This window comes from Neovison vison, chromosome 12 (assembly GCF_020171115.1).
Source record: "Neovison vison isolate M4711 chromosome 12, ASM_NN_V1, whole genome shotgun sequence".
Classification (NCBI taxonomy): Eukaryota; Metazoa; Chordata; class Mammalia; order Carnivora; family Mustelidae; genus Neogale; species Neogale vison.
In genome coordinates this window covers 53,799,096-53,819,673 of record NC_058102.1, presented here as the reverse complement: position 1 = coordinate 53,819,673, position 20,578 = coordinate 53,799,096, and the positions used below count along the sequence as shown (strand labels likewise).

The 20,578-nt window shown below is 36.2% G+C and overlaps 2 protein-coding genes across 3 annotated transcripts; one reads left to right on the top strand and one right to left on the bottom strand.

The window, feature by feature from the left end:
• The first annotated feature begins 3,017 nt into the window (after nucleotides 1-3,017).
• CLEC2A (C-type lectin domain family 2 member A) lies at nucleotides 3,018-20,578 on the top strand. Of its 2 annotated transcripts, none has more exons than XM_044228063.1 (5): nucleotides 3,018-3,172; nucleotides 8,761-8,841; nucleotides 11,912-12,075; nucleotides 13,740-13,843; nucleotides 20,501-20,578. In XM_044228063.1, exons 1-5 carry the CDS (start codon nucleotides 3,118-3,120, stop codon nucleotides 20,526-20,528), a joined length of 432 nt encoding a protein of 143 aa, XP_044083998.1. In that variant the 5' UTR covers nucleotides 3,018-3,117; the 3' UTR covers nucleotides 20,529-20,578. The 2 variants fall into 2 exon arrangements, with proteins under 2 accessions (XP_044083998.1, XP_044083997.1); XM_044228062.1 differs by lacking the exon at nucleotides 20,501-20,578 and adding an exon at nucleotides 15,867-16,555.
• Nucleotides 3,970-4,419, bottom strand: LOC122891980 (cytochrome c oxidase subunit 6B1-like). Its single transcript, XM_044228064.1, has one exon. The coding sequence runs from the start codon at nucleotides 4,393-4,395 to the stop codon at nucleotides 4,117-4,119; it is 279 nt and encodes a 92-aa protein (XP_044083999.1). The 5' UTR covers nucleotides 4,396-4,419; the 3' UTR covers nucleotides 3,970-4,116.

The window sequence follows — 20,578 nt, the reverse complement described above, 5'->3', positions numbered from 1 at the left end:
TCGATCCCAGGACCCTGAGATCATGACCTGAGCTGAAGGCAGCGGCTTAACCCACTGAGCCACCCAGGCGCCCTGTATATGATCTTTAAATGGTTCACTATATTTACTTATTTTTGTTCTTTTGTATAAAAGAAAGGATCTAATCCTTCCCAAAGTGATTTTCAATGTCTACTCCACTATAATACGGCATCAAGTTCCAGGATTCTTTGTTGTTACTGCAGTGAAGTTCCTTGGTGTTAGTTTCTTTCCACACCACCATCCCAAAGTGAAGTTTGGAGGCTGAAGAGGAGAGAAACAGTTCATTTCACTCCCTCTACCCCTTTTTGGTTGCAAATTTTGAAACATGGTCACCAGAGTTACATATTTTTGTCTGTACGTAGTTATTTTTCATGCGGTTCGGTAAATAATTAACCTCCTTATTTTGTTCCAGGTTTAATATTGAAGGAAGTGGAACATGTGCCTTCATGTTTAAGAATGGCATAAGCAGTGCCAGTTGCAATGATGCAATAAAATATATATGCAGCAGAGAATCCTTTTGTCCTTAGACACAGGGTCCTTCATAATAAAGTAAATAAAATAATTAAAGAAAGACTATCTTTTTATGTGTTATAAATTCATACGGATACATTTTCCTTCCCATCAAACATACGCTTTAAGTTGCTTGATAAAATTTTAAATGACTTCTATCTTCATTTAATTAACTTATCTAAGAAGTCAAGAAACTAAACTGAATTTTTACATGATGTCACTTTGCCACGTAAATTGGTGTGTCTAAGCCTGGGGGTATAACAGTGGTCTTGTTCACAACTGATTCAACAACATGCTTCAGTAGAACAGACTGGATGGTAAAAAGGAAGGAGTGAAAGATTCCTCTGTCTGAAATTCAATTTAATCTGCCTACAAGAGATGAGAGATGAAGCATGAGGTGAGTACTGCGTGTTCCACTCAGCCTTCAGTGGTATGTAGCTCATTGAGAATTTGGAAGGAAGGCCATGGGACAAGTACTCAGAGATTAATTAGGATCTTTTACTTTGTATCACCGTCAAAGACCAAATACCCTGAAAATACATTTATACAATCTTTCACAGTTTCCTAGATCTTTATTCAAGCTACTAAGGTGAAAAATCACATTACATGGATTTGTTGTTGCTGAAACCACTGGAAGAATCAGGCTTTGGGATGTAAGTCATGGTGAGCAGAACATAAGTATTGAGAGAAGGAGCAGAATGTGAGGAAAGAAGCCCTGGTAACTTGAAGAAATGATGGGGATTTCTCTGGTCTTTCACTAAAGCTGTGGGATTTAGATCCCAGATCACATTTGAATAGGAATCCAAGGGTCCAAGGGTGAGGGTCAACATCTAGTTTTCATTAAAAATCTGTGCACATTTTAGTACTTAATGTTTTAGTCTATATTTTTTTTATATTTACAAACAATAATTCTCTTTTGAGAATATTTCATCTCAATTTTTCTTAAATAATGAGCAAATGGAAGATTATTTTAGGCTTTGCTAAACTACTTGATTGCTCCTGTTGGGCTTGAGGCAAAAAAAATAATTGCAATGCAAAAATGTGAAGTGCTTTAATATATGTGTATGCAAGATTGTAAAAGAGCATGTAAGGGAAGAAAAGTTCTTCAAGTTCACTGAATACATTCTATGCCCTTTCTGTGTCCAGTATACTTTGTCATCTCATTTAACAGACTTCCAAACAGAATGGGGAATATAGGTGTTTCTACAACACCAATAAAGAATATCCAATGAGGTGAGTTCAATGTAACTTTCCAGAAGTCCAAAAAAAATGGGAAATTCTAGACCCAAGATTAGAATCAGTTCTTTCTGATTCCAAAAGTGGCTCTTTCCCAAAGTCCATAAAGCATGGACCAACCATCCTAGCATGATTAAATAAAACTTATGGAAAGGTTGCTATCATCTGTATATAAGCTTCTCAATTTTACAGAAATGAAAGAGGGCTGGCTCTGCACAGAAAGTTGAGGTATACATAGAATTCAGTTGTCATAACTGCATAAATTTGTATGGCAAATCCAGAGAGAAATGTTGACTCATCATTAAAGTAAATCATTGATCTAACCAATGAATGACTTAAAGATATAAATTTTTAAAAACACAATACAGCTTCATACATGAAATCTTCAAGGAATATATAGCTCTATTTTTGTTCATATGTATGCTATAAAATTCATGAGTAGATTTTAAAGTGATGATGTACCATAATATGTGTGTGGATAGATAAATAGATGATAGATGGATGATAGATAGATGATTGAAATAGATACACTTGACAAAAATGCCAGGCATCATTATTCTAAGTATTTTCCATGTAGTATCTCGTTTGACCATTGCAACATTCCTAGAGGTAAGTATAATTTACTCTCAATTTTTTTTAAAATATTTTATTTATTTATTTGACAGAGAGAGATCACAAGCAGGCAGAGAGGCAGGCAGAGAGAGAGAGAGGAGGAAGCAGGCTCCCTGCTGAGCAGAGAGCCCGATGCGGGACTCGATTCCAGAACCCTGAGATCATGGCCTGAGCCGAAGACAGCGGCTTAACCCACTGAGCCACCCAGGCACCCCAATTTACTCTCAATTTTACAGAAGAACTGAGCAACAGAGTTAAATAGCTTTCTCAAAATCATGTAATAACTGCACTTGAACCTATATAGAACGAATAATGTGTCTGTGTGTGTGTGTGTGTAATTACTATTAATGATTTGACTTTTTATAAAAATGAGAAGTGAGATGATTCCAAGAAATAGTAAGGAGTGCTTTAATAAGATGAACATTTTTTTCTGTGTGTTCCACGCAATATGGCACGTAGGACATTTTTATTATTTGTGGACAAAAATATTCTGCCAATTTTATGATACTCTTATGCAAACATGGTTTTGGATGATTTTGCATTTTTAATGATGTGTTCACTTTTATCTCGATCTGAGCTGATAAGACTGATTACTCACCGCCTCTCCTTGGATTAAATGAATGTGTTGATTGTCAGTTGTTTCGCGCCTGTTATACAGAAAGCTTGCTCGGCTTTTTGTGATCCACGTCTGTAAGTCCTTCTAGTTATTTTCTTTGATTTGGATCAATCACCACAGTTTCCATGGTCACCCCAGAGCAGCATGATGGCAGGCATGATAACTGGAAACACAGGACAAGTAAGTTCTTTTGGGTGAGGGAGAACGAAGGGGGAAAAAAACAAACCAAATACAGGCGCCTGGGTGGCTCAGTGGGTTAGCTCAGTGGGTTAGGCCGCTGCCTTCGGCTCGGGTCGTGGTCTCAGGGTCCTGGGATCGAGTCCCACATCGGGCTCTCTGCTCTGCAGGGAGCCTGCTTCCTCCTCTCCCTCTCTCTGCCTGCCTGTCTGCCTGCTTGTGATCTCTGTCTGTCAAATAAATAAATAAAATCTTTAAAAAAAAAAAACAAATACAGGACAGCCTAATAATGCTGACCTCGTAAGGAGGAAAACTACTAAAGTTTATGAGGCAGAGAAAGCACTTCTGTAAAACAATGCAAAATTTAGGAGAAGGTATGGAATTTTGTTTCTGTTAGAGTATAAGCTTGTATGTATGAAGATATTGGGGGTGAATTTTATGGTGTGTGCATTACATCCCAATAAAAAGGTTTTTTAAATGTACTTTTACAGCAAAGAGAAGTTATTTACCACAGTTTTACCCAATCCTGTAACCAAGATTGCTTTCCCTGTCTCAACCAGCATAGACCAAGGATGGATAGAAATAGCTAATATCCTGCTGAAGTGAATGAAGATGTTTCTAAATGTTTGTGCTTGGGTCAAGTTGACTTTCAGAATCATTAGGTGTCCAGTGTCTTTTATTGTTGCCCCAGCATCATCTTGATATTATAGGAAATAGACATAGAGAAAATCTGGAAGTGGCTTGAAGATAAAGAGGCTGAAAGGGGCTTTTGAAGAAGTGTAAAGATTGAGTCTAGCAAATTTTTTTTTTTTCACTTTTCCAACGAGTATTTATTATTAGTTAGGCCATGATTCAGAATCCCAGGGTGGGGATCACCATGCATCCAGGTCCCCCTTCACCACCCTGGGAGAAGGACGGAGGACAGAGGAGAGGTGGGCGGAGCCAGTTCAGATCTTCCCAGGAAATGTGCCTTCTGCCCGGCGGTCATCCCAGGCTGACACCCAGGATATGGGGCAGAGGGACTTGTACACACGCCGGTACCATTCGCACACGGAGACATCGCCCCCTTTAGCAGTCATTGCCTTCTGACAGCGGTGGAAGTCCAGGTAGTTCTGCCAGCAGTTCCTGGTCTGGTTCTGGTTGGGGAAGCGGCTGTCAAAAGGGGCAGTCTGGTAGTTCTTGATTTTGGTCTTGATGTCTTCTGCCATGGTGCTGACTCTAAACATACCACAGCAGCACCTCGCAGCTCAATGTGACCCTCAGCAAAGACCTCTAGCAAAATTTTTATACTAGAATATTTTTAATGATAATATCTCTGTTTTACAAGACAATTTCAATTTTGAGAAATTTTAATTTTAATATTTCTTTAGTAAATATATGTAATGCCATGATTATTCACTTAGGAGTGGTTCAAGTGCTAAATTTATTTTGTTTATTTTTATTTAATTTTTTATAAAATATTTTATTTGGGTTTTTTTTTTACCACAATAAAATAAATTCAGTCTTTCTCTCCATCATGGATTTTGAGTACTCATCACATACACTCAGGAGGCCTAGGTGGCTTTTGGGTTGTAGAACATGCTATAATTGTCCAAAGGCCAGATAGAGGAAAGCAAAAGCAAAAAGCAAACAGTTTCCTCGAATGCATTTTGTATTTTGTCTGTTTACACTGCTGCATCTCCCAACTGCAAGCCTGGAGCCTTACCACTCACTCACCATTCATGCACATGCACATAGAGTAGCCTTGGATCTCCACAAGGGGTTCTAGCAGCGCTTCCTGTAATTTCTCAAGTCTGTGTGTCTTTCCCTCACTTTTGTATTTTCCCTAGTTTTTTTGTTTTGTTTTGTTTTGTTTTTAAATTTATTTGACAGACAGAGACCACAAGTAGGCAGAGAGGCGGGCAGAGAGAGAGAAGGAAGCAGGCTCCCTGCTTGAGCAGAGAGCCCTATGCGGGGCTCGATCCCAGGACCCTGGGATCATGACCTGAGCTGAAGGCAGAGGCTTTAACCCACTGAGCCACCCAGGCGCCCTCCCTAGGTTTTTTTTTTTAAGGGTGGAAGTAGATATCTGTGGACTGTTATTTTTTTGTACACTAAAGAACTTGTTCAAGGATGAATTAATAGAATGACTGATTTTTCATATCAGAATCTGTATCCTCATGCCACTGAATAAGTCTCTTTGATATCATTGAAAAATAAAACAAAAAATTTAGGTTTTTAAAAAGTTTAGAGGTGTGGTGTATAAGGGAGTCCCGGATAGAGTGAAGTGTAAGGGGATGGATATACTAGCAGTAGCCGAAGAAAAAATATCATAAGTGAAGAAAAATATGAGCCTAGAATTTGAAAAAGCATACACAATGCTGAGCAGAAAGGTTAAAAAAATTTTCATAATTTGATGACTTATACTAAATTTCAAAACATCAAAAATAAAGAGAAAATCTTGAAAGGCCTCAAAGAGGAGGAAACCACACAAACCAAATGAACTTCGAGATAGTGAAAATCCTTCTCCGAACGGCAGGTCGCTCATCAGCAACAGCAGCTGCATAAAGAGAATAGAACAAATTCTTCACATTGATAAAGGAGAAATGCTTTAATTCAGGCTTTTAATTCAGTTTATCAGATGTTGGGGGAAATTTTTCAGATGTAAAAATTTAACGTAATTGCTACTCATAGACTCTCTCTAAATGAATTTCTCAGAAAGTAGAATCAAACAAAAATACAAAATGCAGTGAGTTTTAACTAGATGTGCTCTGGCTTGCTTGTAAAACGAGACCTGATGTCAACTCCGCCGGAACTAAAGCCCTGCAGAACTCTCTTGTTGGGAAACATTGGGTACTCAGGACTTTGCACTGATCTTCTGGAGGAGGGTCCACTGCACCTGGGACTGAGGCAAGTGACTGAAAAGGGCAGTTCCATCAGAATGCAGGGGTGTGGAGCTTGGTGTAAGGAAGTTAGGCAACCAGTGTTGGTACTGCATTGCTTCTTATAGGTGGCTCTGTGTTGGGTTTTGGGGTTTTTGTTGTTGTTGTTGTTTATTAATTTTATTTTTTCAGTGTTCCAAGATTCATTGTTTATACACCACTGAGTTTATACTAAGGTGTGGGTAGGTAACTGGCAACAGCCAGCTCCTTTGTTCCGGGAGATGCATTCCCATGAATGTTGCCTCTCAGGGATGAGTTCCAAGAAGTGTGAATAATCTTCCCTTTGTGTGCCCCTGGAATTCTTGAGATCATAGTTTCCATGCTGTCTGCCCCCAGATTGTTTGCCTGCCTACTCTCCAGGAGCAGCACAGTACCCTGGGCTGTATTCCAGTCAAGCCAGCGGACCCTTAAAATTCCAGGCTTTACACTCCGCTCATTGCAAGAATTCGTAAAATTCAGCCTCTCTGATTTTGCAAGCCAGTGTCTTTGGGGAAATGTTCTTATGCAATCCCCTGTGTGCTCCTCTCTCTCTTGTCCTTCTCTACAACCACATCTCTCTCCCTTTCGTGGCACCCATGATCTATTTCTCCTCTAAAACACATATCTGACCTTCTTCGATGAGGCATCCTCTGTCCTTTTAGTTACGGAATTTTGTCATGAGCACGGCATGCAGGTGCACACATGAGTTGTGTCTTTCCACAAGGTCGACTTTATTCAATCATAAAGCAAAGCTAATCACAATTATAAAGCAGGTTCAGGATTTCAAATTCAATGACATTTCACAGAGCAGAACATAGGATAAATCAGACAAAAAACAATATAATGAAAGGGTATAGGAAGTTAATAAACTAAACACAATGTCCGTCTATGGGTGCACAGTTGAGATGAGACTTATCTGGTTTGAGTCAACTCTTGGCACTTACTGCTTTTTATGTTCAAGCAGGGAAGAATCTCACTCCATTGAGATCAGTCAGGTGGAGCCTTCAGCAGCTGAAGTTGCCTTTTTAAGTGGTCACATGGAGAAGTCATGTCTGCTGAGTCTGACAGTGTGCTGCAAAAATTCTCTCCTTTTTAAGCGGATTTAATTGGTCTTAGGCCTCCGCAGACCTGTTTCTTATCAATTCTGGACTGTCTATTGATGCTGGTCCCAGCTATATCTCGTAGATGTTGCACCTTTTTTTTTTTCTTAATATTTTATTTATTTATTTGACAGACAGAGATCACAAGTAGGCAGAGAGGCAGGCAGAGAGAGGGGGGAAGCAGACTCCTTGCTGAGTAGAGAGCCCGATGCAGGGCTCGATCCCAGGACACTGGGATCATGGCCTGAGCCGAAGGCAGAGGCTTTAACCCACTGAGCCACCCAGGCGCCCCTCATAGATGCTTTACCTTTAAGTACTTGTGTCACAGCTCATCATAGGTCATCATCTGCTTAACATGAGAGACTTCATTTTGCTCTCTACAAGTTTGTTCTATCAGTCTTCAGGTGGACTTATAGGGTATTTAAGATAATTTGATAGTTCTTTAATTGTTTTCATGAGAGGAGACTTGGGTCTTCCTACTCTGCCATCTTTCTGCCTCCCCAAATCCTTTCTCCTGACATTTAAATGTGTGGATGGAAAACATTCTTTCTACATCTGCCAATAATTTGTCAAACAAGATGATCTTAATCACTGCTAAAATTATTATTTTTTAAAGATTTTATTATTTATTTGACAGACAGAGATCACAAGTGGACAGAGAGGCAAGTGGGGAAGGGGGGGCAGAGGGGAGGGAAGGAGGCAGGCTCCTTGCTGAGCAGAGAGCCTGACACCAGGCTTAATCCCAGGACCTTAAGATCATGTGCTGAGCCAAAAGCAGAGGCTTAAGCCACTGAGCCACCCAGGCAGCCCTAAAATTATTACTGTTTTGTTTTTTTCTTCACCTCATGACATTTCCATGAGTGCCAAATCCCCTCTCTAATTCATTCTGCTTACCACAAATTACTGCTTTTATCTTGGCATTTCTTGCTTAAATGCATTAAATTTCCCGCTATTGCTTAATGTTTCTTCTGTCAAATGACCTTATGACTTTCCTTTCTCCCCATCTTTGATTTTGTTGATTTGTGTATCTTTCGTAGCCACTTGTCTGATCATAACCCTTTTGTTGAATGTTATACTTTCTTGACTACAATCCACCATTCACACTATTTCTACCTTTGAGATAACCTTGCCTTTCCTCCCTCCTTTCAACCAGTCTAAGTGATCTTTTCCACCGTTCCTCCTCTGAACAGCTACAGTGGTCATTGGTACTTTCCATCTTTGCATTTTATAAGGCCATTGTATCCTTTATTACTTTATGATATAGATGATTTTTTTAAAACTCTTTTTTTTAAAGATTTTATTTATTTTACAGAGAGAGAGAGAGATCACAAGTAGGCAGAGAGGCAGGCAGAGAGAGAGGGGGAAGCAGGCTCCTCGCTGAGCAGAGAGCCTGATGCAGGCCTTGATCCCAGGATCCTGAGATCATGACCTGAGCCAAAGGCAGAGGCTTAACCCACTAAGCCATCCAGGCACCCAATATAGATGCTTTTAATGAAAGATTTAAAATTGATTATTATGAAGGAGAATAAATGAAAATATTCAGGCAGGGTTTCTCTGCAAATTTTACAGTAGATATTTATTTATTTTGCAGTTTGCAAGTTGAAAAAATGCTGGATGTTATACCTTTGTATGTGCATCATACTTCTCATAGTGGTCATTCTTGTGATAGCAGGTGAGTGGCTGAGCTCATAAACTTTCTATGATTCTTTGTGCCCATTAGGGTCAATCCTTCAAAACTAATCCTAGATCTCTCAATTCTGAAGTAACAAAAAGCTCTTATAGAGACAAATTCTCAGGTTCCTACTAGTTTGGCAGGTTTTACCATACTCCTTGTCTCTCTCAAAAATACTCTTTTTTAAAAGATTTTATTTATTTGTTTGACAAAAGTAGAGAGAGAGAGAGAACACAAGTAAAGGGCGTGGCAGAGAGAGAGGATGAGGACCCCAGGATCATGACCTGAGCTGAAGGCAGAGGCTTTACGACTAAGCCACCCAGGCACCCCTCTTAAAAATGCTCTTGGGTCTTCTCTTGATACCAGCCATTCTGACTGGGATGAGGTGATATTTCATTATGGTTTTGATTTGAGTTTCCCTAATGATTAGCAATGTTGAGCATTCTTTTATTGTCTGTTAGCCATCTGCATGTCTTCTTTGGAAAAATATCTACTCAGGTCCTCTCTTCATTTTTTAATTGGATTATTTGGGGTTTTTTGTTATGAGTTATTTGTATATTTTGGATATTAACTCCTTATTGGATATATCATTTGTAAATGAATACATAAAGAAGACATGATATATAAACATAATGGAATATTATTCAGACATTAAAAGAATGAAATCTTGCCATTGTGACAACATGGGTAGAGCTAAGGGTATGGTGTGAGGTGAAGCAAGACAAAGAAATATGCCATATTACTTCAATTATATGTAGAATCTAAGAAGTAAAATTAAATAAACAAACAAAAAACAGACTCAGACTCAAAAATACAGAGAACAAACTGGTGGTTTCCAGAGGGAGGGGGTTGAGGGAATGAGCAAAATAGGTGAAAGGCATTAAGAGGTACAAATTTCTAGTTATAAAATAGATAAGTTACAGAGATTAAAAATTCAGCATCAGGTATATAGTCAAGAATATAATAACTTTGTAAGGTGACAGATGGTAACTATATTTATCATGGTGAGCATTTTGTAATATATAAAATTGACAAATCACTATGTTGCATAGCTGAAATTAATATATTTATGCTTCAATTTAAAAAGAAAATTAAAAGCTAGCACTGGTGGCTTAGTCAGTAGAGCAAGCAACTTGATCTCTGAGTCATGAGTTTGAACCTCACATTGGGTGTAGAGATCGCTTAACAAAAAACAAAAACTAAATATCCTAAATCTCACATTACAGTTATGTTCCCAAATTTATAGACGTTCTTAATCTTTAAGTAAAGTAATAATAAATTCTAAAGTGACCACCAGATAACAACAGCAATAGTTATGTTTTTTAATAGAGCATACTTTGCACCAGTTGAAGAACCAATGCTAATTATACTATATTTATTATATTTAATTCTCACAAGAACAAGAAACAATTATTATGAAATCCATTTACAGGCAAAGAAATAGAAGCCAGAGTGAGTAAGTTGCTTTTCACAAATAACAAATTCCAGAGCCAGAATCAAGACGCTTCTTGTTTGACTGGCTCTAATTCCTCGAATTTTAACCACCTTGCAATACAGCCTATATAGCTGCAGTATCTCTTTGCTCTTATTTCTCTTGGATTAAGATTAAGTTACATTACTAATAGTTGTTCTATGATATATTTATTATGTTAAAAGAAAAGAAAATGAAATAAAGGCACAAGTGATTTGTGGCGATTTTGTCTATTGGAGTAGATATGTAAAAATGAAGATACTAATTTTCTTCTAGACATTAATGGCTCATTTTGTGAAAATAATTCAAAGGTAGGCTTTAAAATTCCTGATCCATGTAATAGTCTCAGAATTTTATTTTCCATATGCATGTTTCACTTAATATAACACTTAAGTTGGCACTTACATTAAAGTAACATATAGCACTCTTGATTTTCATTTTCTTTGTCATTCACAGAGTACCAGTACTGTTCTTGCATATAGCTTTTTCTGTCATTATAGCGTCCTTGGAGCACAATGTTATTGATATTTAAATATCTAGAGGTAAATAATTATATTATTATTATTATTATTTTAGTGACCTCTATAACCCACGTGGGGTGGGAACTTATGACTCAGAGATCAAGAGTCCCAAGCACTTTTGAACTGAGCCAGCAGGTGCCCCAGAATTTGAATATTTATAAAAAAGTGTTTCTATAAGAAACTTTTAGATTCATTCATTAATTAATTTAAAAAATTGAAACACAATATATCTCATTACCTAGGTATGGTAGCTTGGATCTACTTCCAAATATTTATATATACTTAAGTATATATAAATATATATATATATATTTATATTTAAATAAATAAATAAAACATTATGTATTATACATCATGGCAAATGAGGAGAGGTGGCTTTGGAGTTGACCTGACAGTTGAACATTTACTTGGTTCTTTGCTAATTACATTAACTTTTTCAAACACTTGGAGGGTAAGGACTTTATCTTATTCTGATTACTCAACACCTAACTAAAACCTTGAAAAAGAAAATTTTCAAAACACTCTATGCAGAAATCAGTTCCTCATGATTCCAGCTTCTTTGGCACTGAATATTGGTGAAGTAGAACAAATGTTTTACTAACTCATATTCCAATGATTTGTTGTCATGTACAGTGAGTTTTACTTCCCTAGCTTGAATGTCCTTTCTTGTCTATAAGCATTTCATTTCTCAAGGTAAAGGTGAGCTTTCTTACCCTAGTCTGTGAGGTCTAATTTGTATTTATGTCTCTAGGACTTTTTGTCAGTTTTAAATTTTATACATTTTTTGGGGGAGGATGTCAATATAGACTATGAGAGGCCAGTAGTTCCATTCTTCAAAGTAGAAGCCAGGGAAATTGGATAAACTATGGACTGCCCGACCGTTAAGTGGTTTTCCTTACAGACAGCTGAACTGGATTTGTCCATCATCCCATGAGTGAAGTTAATTTTACAGACTGCAAACCATAGGAGTCTGCAAATAGTTTACTGCAAATCAGTAAACCTGATTCATCAGAATGAAAGAAATACTCTTTAACTTACTTTTTATCTGATCATTTCTTTCTTTTTTCAATATTTCCAGTATTTTCCAAATGTCCCAAAACTGTGGAGTGTTCAGGTGAATGGATTGGAGTAAGAAAGAAGTGTTTCTATTTTTCCAGTGATACCAAAAATTGGACAGCCAGTGAACAATTTTGCCTTTCACAGGGATCAGAGCTTGCTCATATTGATACACAAGAGGATATGGTAAGAAAAGGGGAAAGTTCTTAACCATTTCAGAGCTTAAGTTTGTACAAAGAGAATAAAAATGATAAACGTGAATATGAAAATTTATGTCAGACAGTGTTCTAAGTGTAACTATAAAACTCATGTAAACTAACCAGTGCCTATGAAGTACATATGAAAATACCTGTATTTTATAGCTGAAGACAGTTAGGCACAGAGATATAATGTAACATAGCCATTGTCACACAGCCAGAACTTGTTGAACTGGGATTTGAACTTAGTCAAGTTAGCTGGTGATGTTATGTCCTTAATAATAATGCATGCTGTTTATATAGCTAAATGACTTTATTTGATGTTCTTAAATTATTAAATGGGTAATTTTTAATATCTTTAAATTTTTATTCTGCCAAGAATGGCCTGGAAAAATTAAAACCAAAAAATAGATATGGCTCTTAGAATTTAGGCTGAGGATCTGAGGGAAATAGCAGTTTGAAGAACATGAGACCATGGACAGAAGTGAAAAAACACGAAGAGGGACTTGGGCTCTAGGAACACTGGATGAGAGAATATGTTTGTTTATAAAGAGAGCTGACTAAACTCTATATAGCAAGGAGCCAAGAAAAGAGAAATGAAATCTATCATTCAATATATTTTTATTGCAATAAATCATAATCATCCAGAAGTTAGTTTGGTTTCTGATTATATGAGAAAACCTACAGCAGCAATAACATTCTTATTTTGGTATCTCCTCAAAGGACAGTTAGGTGATCCTTGAACAATACAGGCTTGAACTGTACAGGTCCACTTACATGCAGATTATTTTCAGCAAACAGTACAGCAATGTTAGTGTATTTTCTCTTCCTTGTGATTTTCTGAACAACATTCCATTTTTTCTAGTTTACTACTTTATTGTAAGAAAGCAGTATATAATATATATAGCATACAAAATATGGGTTAATTGCTTATCTTAGCAATAATGCTTTGTGTCAATAGTAAGCTATTAGTAGTTGAATTTGGGGGGAATCAAGAGTTATGCTTAGGTTTTCAACTGCATGGCAGCATTGTTCAAGGATCAAATGTAGCTTATGACTGAATTTTCCTATTTTTAGCAGTCGTTATACTTTCTATTAAACACTTTCCCCCTGAAATACCTCCTCTGTGACTTTTGAGAGAGGACCTGTTCATAAAACAAAATGGAAATATTAGTCCTCTGTCACTCTTACAAACGTTCTGTATCAGTTCCTAGAGAAAATGCTCAGCTCCTGATTTTGTCATCCAAACACACACAAACATCTTATCAGTTTATAGTCTCCGTCATTCACTCTGTGACTAAAACATACTGTTGGCCCAGTTTGGAGGAAATTAATTCAAATACGTTTTCCTCATCAGTTTCTCATTTGAGAGATAGAAAGTACCCCTAAAGATCATTTGAGACAGTGCAGTTCAGAAAATTGCAATGACTTGATGAAAGTCACTCTATTGCTTACAGATTTTTAAGAAGTGAAAGAGCAAAGTGAAAATCTTTCTGATAAACTAACCTAATATCCCTACCTGTTGCTAAAGAAGCATTAGGTCATGCAGATTAGGATGTAAATCATAAAGATGGGAAGGTTGGGATGAGAAGTGTGTTCAGCAATGTGATCTAAAATATTACATAATGGATAATACCCTGATTTTTGTGAAAGGAGTTTTTGAGGAGACATGCAGGAACTTTTATGCACTGGATTGGATTGAACAGAAAACAAGGAGAATCTTGGAAATGGACAAATGGTACCAAATTCAATCCTTGGTGAGTTTCAATTTTAGTAGGAAAGGTTTTATTCTGGTATGAAAACATTTTAAATAATTTTAAGTGCATTATTATAAAGAAATCTTTCTATTTTCTATGTGCAATTACCTTTCTTAGTCTTCACCCTGAGACATGTGCCCTTTCACATCGAAACATACCTTAGAGCAACCTATCTTCCTTCTACTTTAAGTGATACACAGTGAAATTTTTCTTCTGTTTTATTTTTGTTTCTTATTTCATTTTTTTAAATTTATTTTTTATTTATTTTCAGCATAACAGTATTCATTATTTTTTGCACCACACCCAGTGCCCCATGCAATCCGTGCCCTCTATAATACCCACCACCTGGTACCCTGACCTCCCCCTCCCCCACCCCTTCAAAACCCTCAGATCGGTTTTTCAGAGTCCATAGTCTCTCATGGTTCACCTCCCCTTCCAATTTCCCCCAACTCCCTTCTGCTCTCTATCTCATTTTATTTTTATTGCCAAAGTCTTGCTAATAAACACTTCTTTCGCTAATTCAAATTCAATTTTTTTTTCAAATTTCAAGCCAAACCACATGTATTACTTGCATTTTCTATTTTTAGAGAAAGCGCAAGTATCTTATTTATTTGTTTATTTGACAGAGAAAGAGTAAAAGCAAGGGAAGTAGCAGAGGGAGAGGGAAAAGCAGGCTCCCCATGGAGCAGAGAGCGAAATGTAGGGCTTGATCCCAGGACCCTGGGATCATGACCTGAGCTGAAAGCAGATGTTTAAGCAACTGAGCTACCCAGTTGCCCCTACTCGCACCTTTTTTAAACGAGTTTATTTATACAGGATCTCTTCTTTATTTATTGTGTTATGCTAGGCACCATACATTATATCATTAGTTTTTTTAATTTATTTATTTTCAGCATAACAGTATTCAGTATTTTTTCACCACATCCAGTGCTCTATGCAATCCGTGCCCTCTATAATACCCACCACCTGGTACCCCAACCTCCCACCCCCCGCCACTTCAAACCCCTCAGATTGTTTTTCAGGGTCCATAGTCTCTCATGATTCACCTCCCCTTCCAATTTACCCTAACTCCCTTCTCCTCTCTAACTCCCCATTTCCTCCATGCTATTTGTTATGCTCCACAAATAAGTGTATCATTAGTTTTTGATGTAGTGTTTCATGATTCATTGTTTGCCTACAACACCCAGTGCTCCATGCAATCTGTGCCACAAGATCTCTTTGTTTTAAAAAGTGACCACATTGTTGTCTTTAACTTTCCGTAAGTCCATTGTAAACCATATTATTTATTTATTTAACTGTTACTGAGTAATGTTGTTTTACTTGCATACTATTATAACTGAAAATAAAGGCTGTGTGACTTTTCTTTTCTATCCACATACTCTTGCTTTAATATTTCATCAACTGCTAGATAAACAGTGGGAACCAATTAAAAAATATTAAAATATGTTAGATAAGACAAATTACACTTACTATGAAAAAAGGAAAAACTCCATAAACAGAGCAAATCAATAAAATTAATATAGCCATTAGTCTCTTTGGTTTCTATCTCCGTACATTTTTCAAATGCATCAAATGAATATAAATCTTATTTCCTACTTTCAGAAAGGAACATTGGCTGATAATATGCCAGGAAACTGCTTTAAAGAAACTCCAGAGATCTTTCAATTTAGCAAACACAGTCTCTCCTGATAGATGGATGAAAATAGATATAGATAGATAAATAAATATAGACATTGACTTATATCTTTATTCATGGTTTATCCATGTCCATCTATACCTATAGCTGACTTTCTATTTATTGTTCTAAATAATGTTATAGTTTATACTAAGAATTATAATTAAATACCTACATTTAGTCTTCTATTTCTTTGATGTACCAGATGTTTTTTTGTGTAGCATATGGTGATGAGTGACCATGGAGCTCAATGTTTTGGGTAAAATGTTTCAGAGTACTTGAATCTCAATTTTATTCTTGAGTACAGCTGTAAGTGGTTCTCAAACTAATTTTAATGGTTCTTTTCAGGTTTGAAATTAGTGGGAATGGATCCTTTGCTTTTCTGAATGCTGATGGAGTCCATAGTTCTAGGGGATTTATTGATATTAAGTGGATTTGCAGCAAACCTCAATTTTAATTGAGCAAAAAAACTGGAAAATGACTATCACACTTCAGAGATAAAGAAAAGGCCTAGGTAGGCAATAGTTCTCACTAGTTATGCTGTTGAATACTGAATTTTGCAGATTTTAAACAAAGGAATTAAAAACTGTTGAATGAAAGAACCTCATCAAAGCAAGACACACAACTGCCCATTATAAGCACAAATCAGGAAACTTCTACTAAATAAAAGCAAATAAAGTAATGACAAATAATTAGACGACCTGCAACTGCAATAATGATTTTAAGCAAATTTAAAGAGATCTATGTTGATAGACCAGCCAACATTTACTTAGCTTAAGAGTTAGAGAAATATATGTGTTCCAAATGTGTAAATATTACAAAATACTAACAATAATAACTTTGGCGAAAAGAAATGCTACAAGAGAATAACCTATGAAAAGACATTCACTTCAATGACATAAAAATAAGGAAAAACCCACCCATAAGGATCCTAACTCTATCAGTAAAAATCACTGATAAATGATCAGAATTATATATTAAATTATAAAGCTCACTCAAAGCAATCTACAGATTCAATGTAATCTTCATCAAAATACCAATGGCATATTTCACAGAATTAGAACCAAGAATCTTAAAATTTGTATGGAATCACAAAACACTCCAAAGCAATCTTGAGGAAGAAGAACAAAGCTGGAGGCATCCCACTCCCTGATTTCAAACTATGCTACCGAGCTGTAGTAATCAAAATAGTATGGTACTGGCACAAAAACAGATTCATGGATCAATGGAATAGAATAGAGACCCCAGAAATAAAACCCACACTTATATGTCAATTAACCTCTGACAAAGGAAGTACAAATATAAAATGGGGAAAAGACAATCATTTCAATAAATAGTGTTGAAAAAACTGGACACTACATGCCAAGGAATGAAACTGACCACTATCTTACACCATAGACAAAAATAAATTCAAATTGACTGAAAGGCTTTACTATAAGACCTGAAACCATAAAACTCTTAGAAGAAAACAGAGAAGGTAAGCCATTTGAAATCAGAATTTTTCTTTTTTCTTTTTGGACCAGTGTCCTCAGACAAAGCAACAAAAGCTAAAATAAACAAATGAGATTACTCAAACTAGAGATCTTTTGCACAGTGAAGAAAAACATCGACAAAATGAAAAGATATCTTGAAATTAAAAAAAAAATCTATACTTTTATTGTCATTTTGGTCAAAATTACACCAGTAGTTTTCTTTTTTTTTTTTAATTTATTTTTTATTTTCAGTATTCATTATTTTTGCACCACACCCAGTGCTCCATGCTATCCGTGCCCTCTATAATACCCACCACCTGGTACCCCGACCTCCCATCCCCTGTCTCTTCAAAACCCTCAGATTGTTTTTCAGAGTCTCTCATGGTTCACCTCCCCTTCCAATTTACCCCAACTCCCTTCTCCTCTCTATCTCCTCATGTCCTCAATGCTATTTGTTATGCTCCAAAAATAAGTGAAACCATATGATAATTGACTCTCTCTGCTTGACTTATTTCACTCAACATAATCTCTTCCAGTCCCGTCCATGTTGCTACAAAAGTTGGGTATTCGTCCTTTCTGATGGAGGCATACTACTCCATAGTGTATATGGACCACATCTTCCTTATCCAATCATCCATTGAAGGGCATCTTGGTTCTTTCCACAGTTTGGTGACTGTGGCCATTGCTGCTATAAACATTGGGGCACAGATAGCCCTTCTTTTCACTACATCTGTATCTTTGGGGTAAATACCCAGGAGTGCAATGGCAGGGTCATAGGGAAGTTCTATTTTTAATTTCTTGAGGAATCTCCACATTGTTCTCCAAAGAGGCTGCACCGACTTGCATTCCCACCAACAGTGTAAGAGGGTTCCCCTTTCTCCACATCCCCTCCAACACATGTTGTTTCCTGTCTTGCTAATTTTGGCCATTCTAACTGGTGTAAGGTGATATCTCAATGTGGTTTTAATTTGAATCTCCCTGATGGCTAGTGATGATGAACATTTTTTCATGTGTCTGATAGCCATTTGTATGTCTTCATTGGAGAAGTGTCTGTCCATATCTTCTGTCATTTTTTGATATGATTGTTGTGTGTGTTGAGTTTGGAAAAAAGACAGTCTCTTCAATAAATGATGCTGGGAAAACTGGGCAGCTATATGTAGAAGATTCTCTTACACCGTACACAAAGATAAACTCAAAATGGATAAAAGACCTCAATGTGAGACAGGAATCCATCAGAATCCTAGAGGAAAACATAGGCAGTAATCTCTTCGATATCAGCCACAGCAAGTTCTTTCAAGATATGTCTCCAAAGGCAAAGGAAACAAAAGCGAAAATGAACTTTTGGGACTTCATCAAAATCAAAAGCTTCTGCACAGCAAAGGAAACAGTCAAGAAAACAAAGAGGCAACCCACGGAATGGGAGAAGATATTTGCAAATGACAGTACAGACAAAAGGTTGGTATCCAGGATCTATAATGAACTCCTCAAAAACCAGTATTTTTCAAAGAGCTGGAGCAAATAATCCTAAAATTCATATGGAATCAGGAGAGATCCCGAATTGCTAAGGAATGTTGAAAAAGAAAAACAAAACTGGGGGCATCATGTTACCTGATTTCAAGCTTTACTACAAAGCTGTGATCACCAAGACAGCACGGTACTCACATAGAAACAGACACATAGACCAGTGGAACAGAGTAGAGAGCCCAGATATGGACCCTCAACTCTATGGTCAAATAATAATTAATTTCATGTATTTAAAGCACATTTGTATTTCAAAATAAATGTAACAGTTTGTGTCCACTATATACATAAGGTCATTACTTAACTCCTCTAAGTTGACCATAGTAAATTATAAACCATCAGGAATTTATACCCTAATAACTGTGAATCAAAGAAAAAAATAAAACAAAAATATGACATAACTATGATATACACCTGAAATAAATGGGATACATGTCAATTATACTTCAATTTAAAATATTACAAAGCTTAGACAGTTGAATATAAACTACAATAATAATATCAAAGGTGACCAAACAATAGATTATTGGGGGAAGAAAATCTATTTCCCAAGTAAGGACAAGAAAATAGGATAGGCTTATCACATATATCTGGGTGCGGTTATAAAATTCAAATTCTGCAGGGCATTCAAAAAATACCAAAATCACCTATATTAGATTAGTTGAGTTTAAACTCTTGCCTAGGTAACTATGAATTATTATTAGTAACTAGGTAACTATAAATTACTCATAATCTATGAATGTAGGAGAGAATGTGGGTGTAGGTGGATGAGAAAAAGTAGGATGGAGAAGCTGGGAAGAAAAGAGTATATTACAAACACATGGGAACATGTCCTTGCATATTTTTAACTGAGGCTTACTTCCTTAATTAGATACAGTTGAAACTTTCCGATAAATAAAAAGAGATTCTTGCAAGCTGACTAGTTGATGTTCACCCTGGTATTATAAGGAACAAAAATAACTTAGCAACTGTGGGCATGTAATCACGTATGGGCGATTATATCTGTGCATGATGTTATCAAGAAAACATGAAAATAATGTATTTTAGGATGCCACTGTATATTACAGTTGTATGTATTAAATTCTGGTTCAGTTCAATTTTTATTTGATTCATAATACAGGTTTTATTTTTAGTGTTGGTCCATGGCTACAAACTAATTTTGTAAATTGTTTAGTAATTTAGAGTAATACACTCCCTTTTTCTTTTTCTTTGAATAGATGAAAGGAAATTAAGAAACTTCACATTGTATAGAATTTCAGTTATAAACTAAGGGGTGAAATCATTTGTAATATAATTTTAAATATAAATGATATATAAATTTGATTAAAGGGAAGTGAATTGTGGAATCACATTAAAAAGAAGATTCTATATTACCTCAAATAGACATCTCATGCTGACAACATCTGAGTACTTAGTACCTGCTGAAAGTTTGATTTCTTTCTGATAAAAATTGAAGACAGTTACTTTGGAGGAAAAGCCCACCATGAAGAAAAAAAAAATGTTATATCTATGTGTGTAGTCTCTTACTTCACTAGATGCGCAGGAGTTAGAACCCAAGAAACAGGACAAGAAGATTAAAATTAATTATTTTTTAGATATTGAAAATTATTTTTTAGATATTGAAATAATGGGAAAATGGGGGTGTGTGTAAAAATCAGTTATATTTCCTCATTTTGAAAGATTATTTCTATATGGGATATTTGAAAGCATTATATTTGTATTGTTAAAAAAGAGCCAACAGGTCCAGAAGAGTGAGCCTGTATCACCAAACCAAATTTTAATACCTAATCTAATTGCAGTTTTAAACTCCTCAGGAATATAATTTTAACTGGTTGAGAATTTTCTGGTCAACACTAGTGAGGTAATCCACCTGATAGCCCCAAATAATCTTTTGTTGCTGCTTTGTCTTGTTTTGTTTGCTTTGTTGTTGTTTATGACTTCCTTGTTTTAGCCTGTCTGCCTTTAAAAACCTTTTTTTTTTTCCTGTAGCTCACTGAAGCTCCTTTTTACTTGCTAGATGGGGCTGCTACCAGTTCATCAATCATTGAATAAAGCCAACTAGATCTT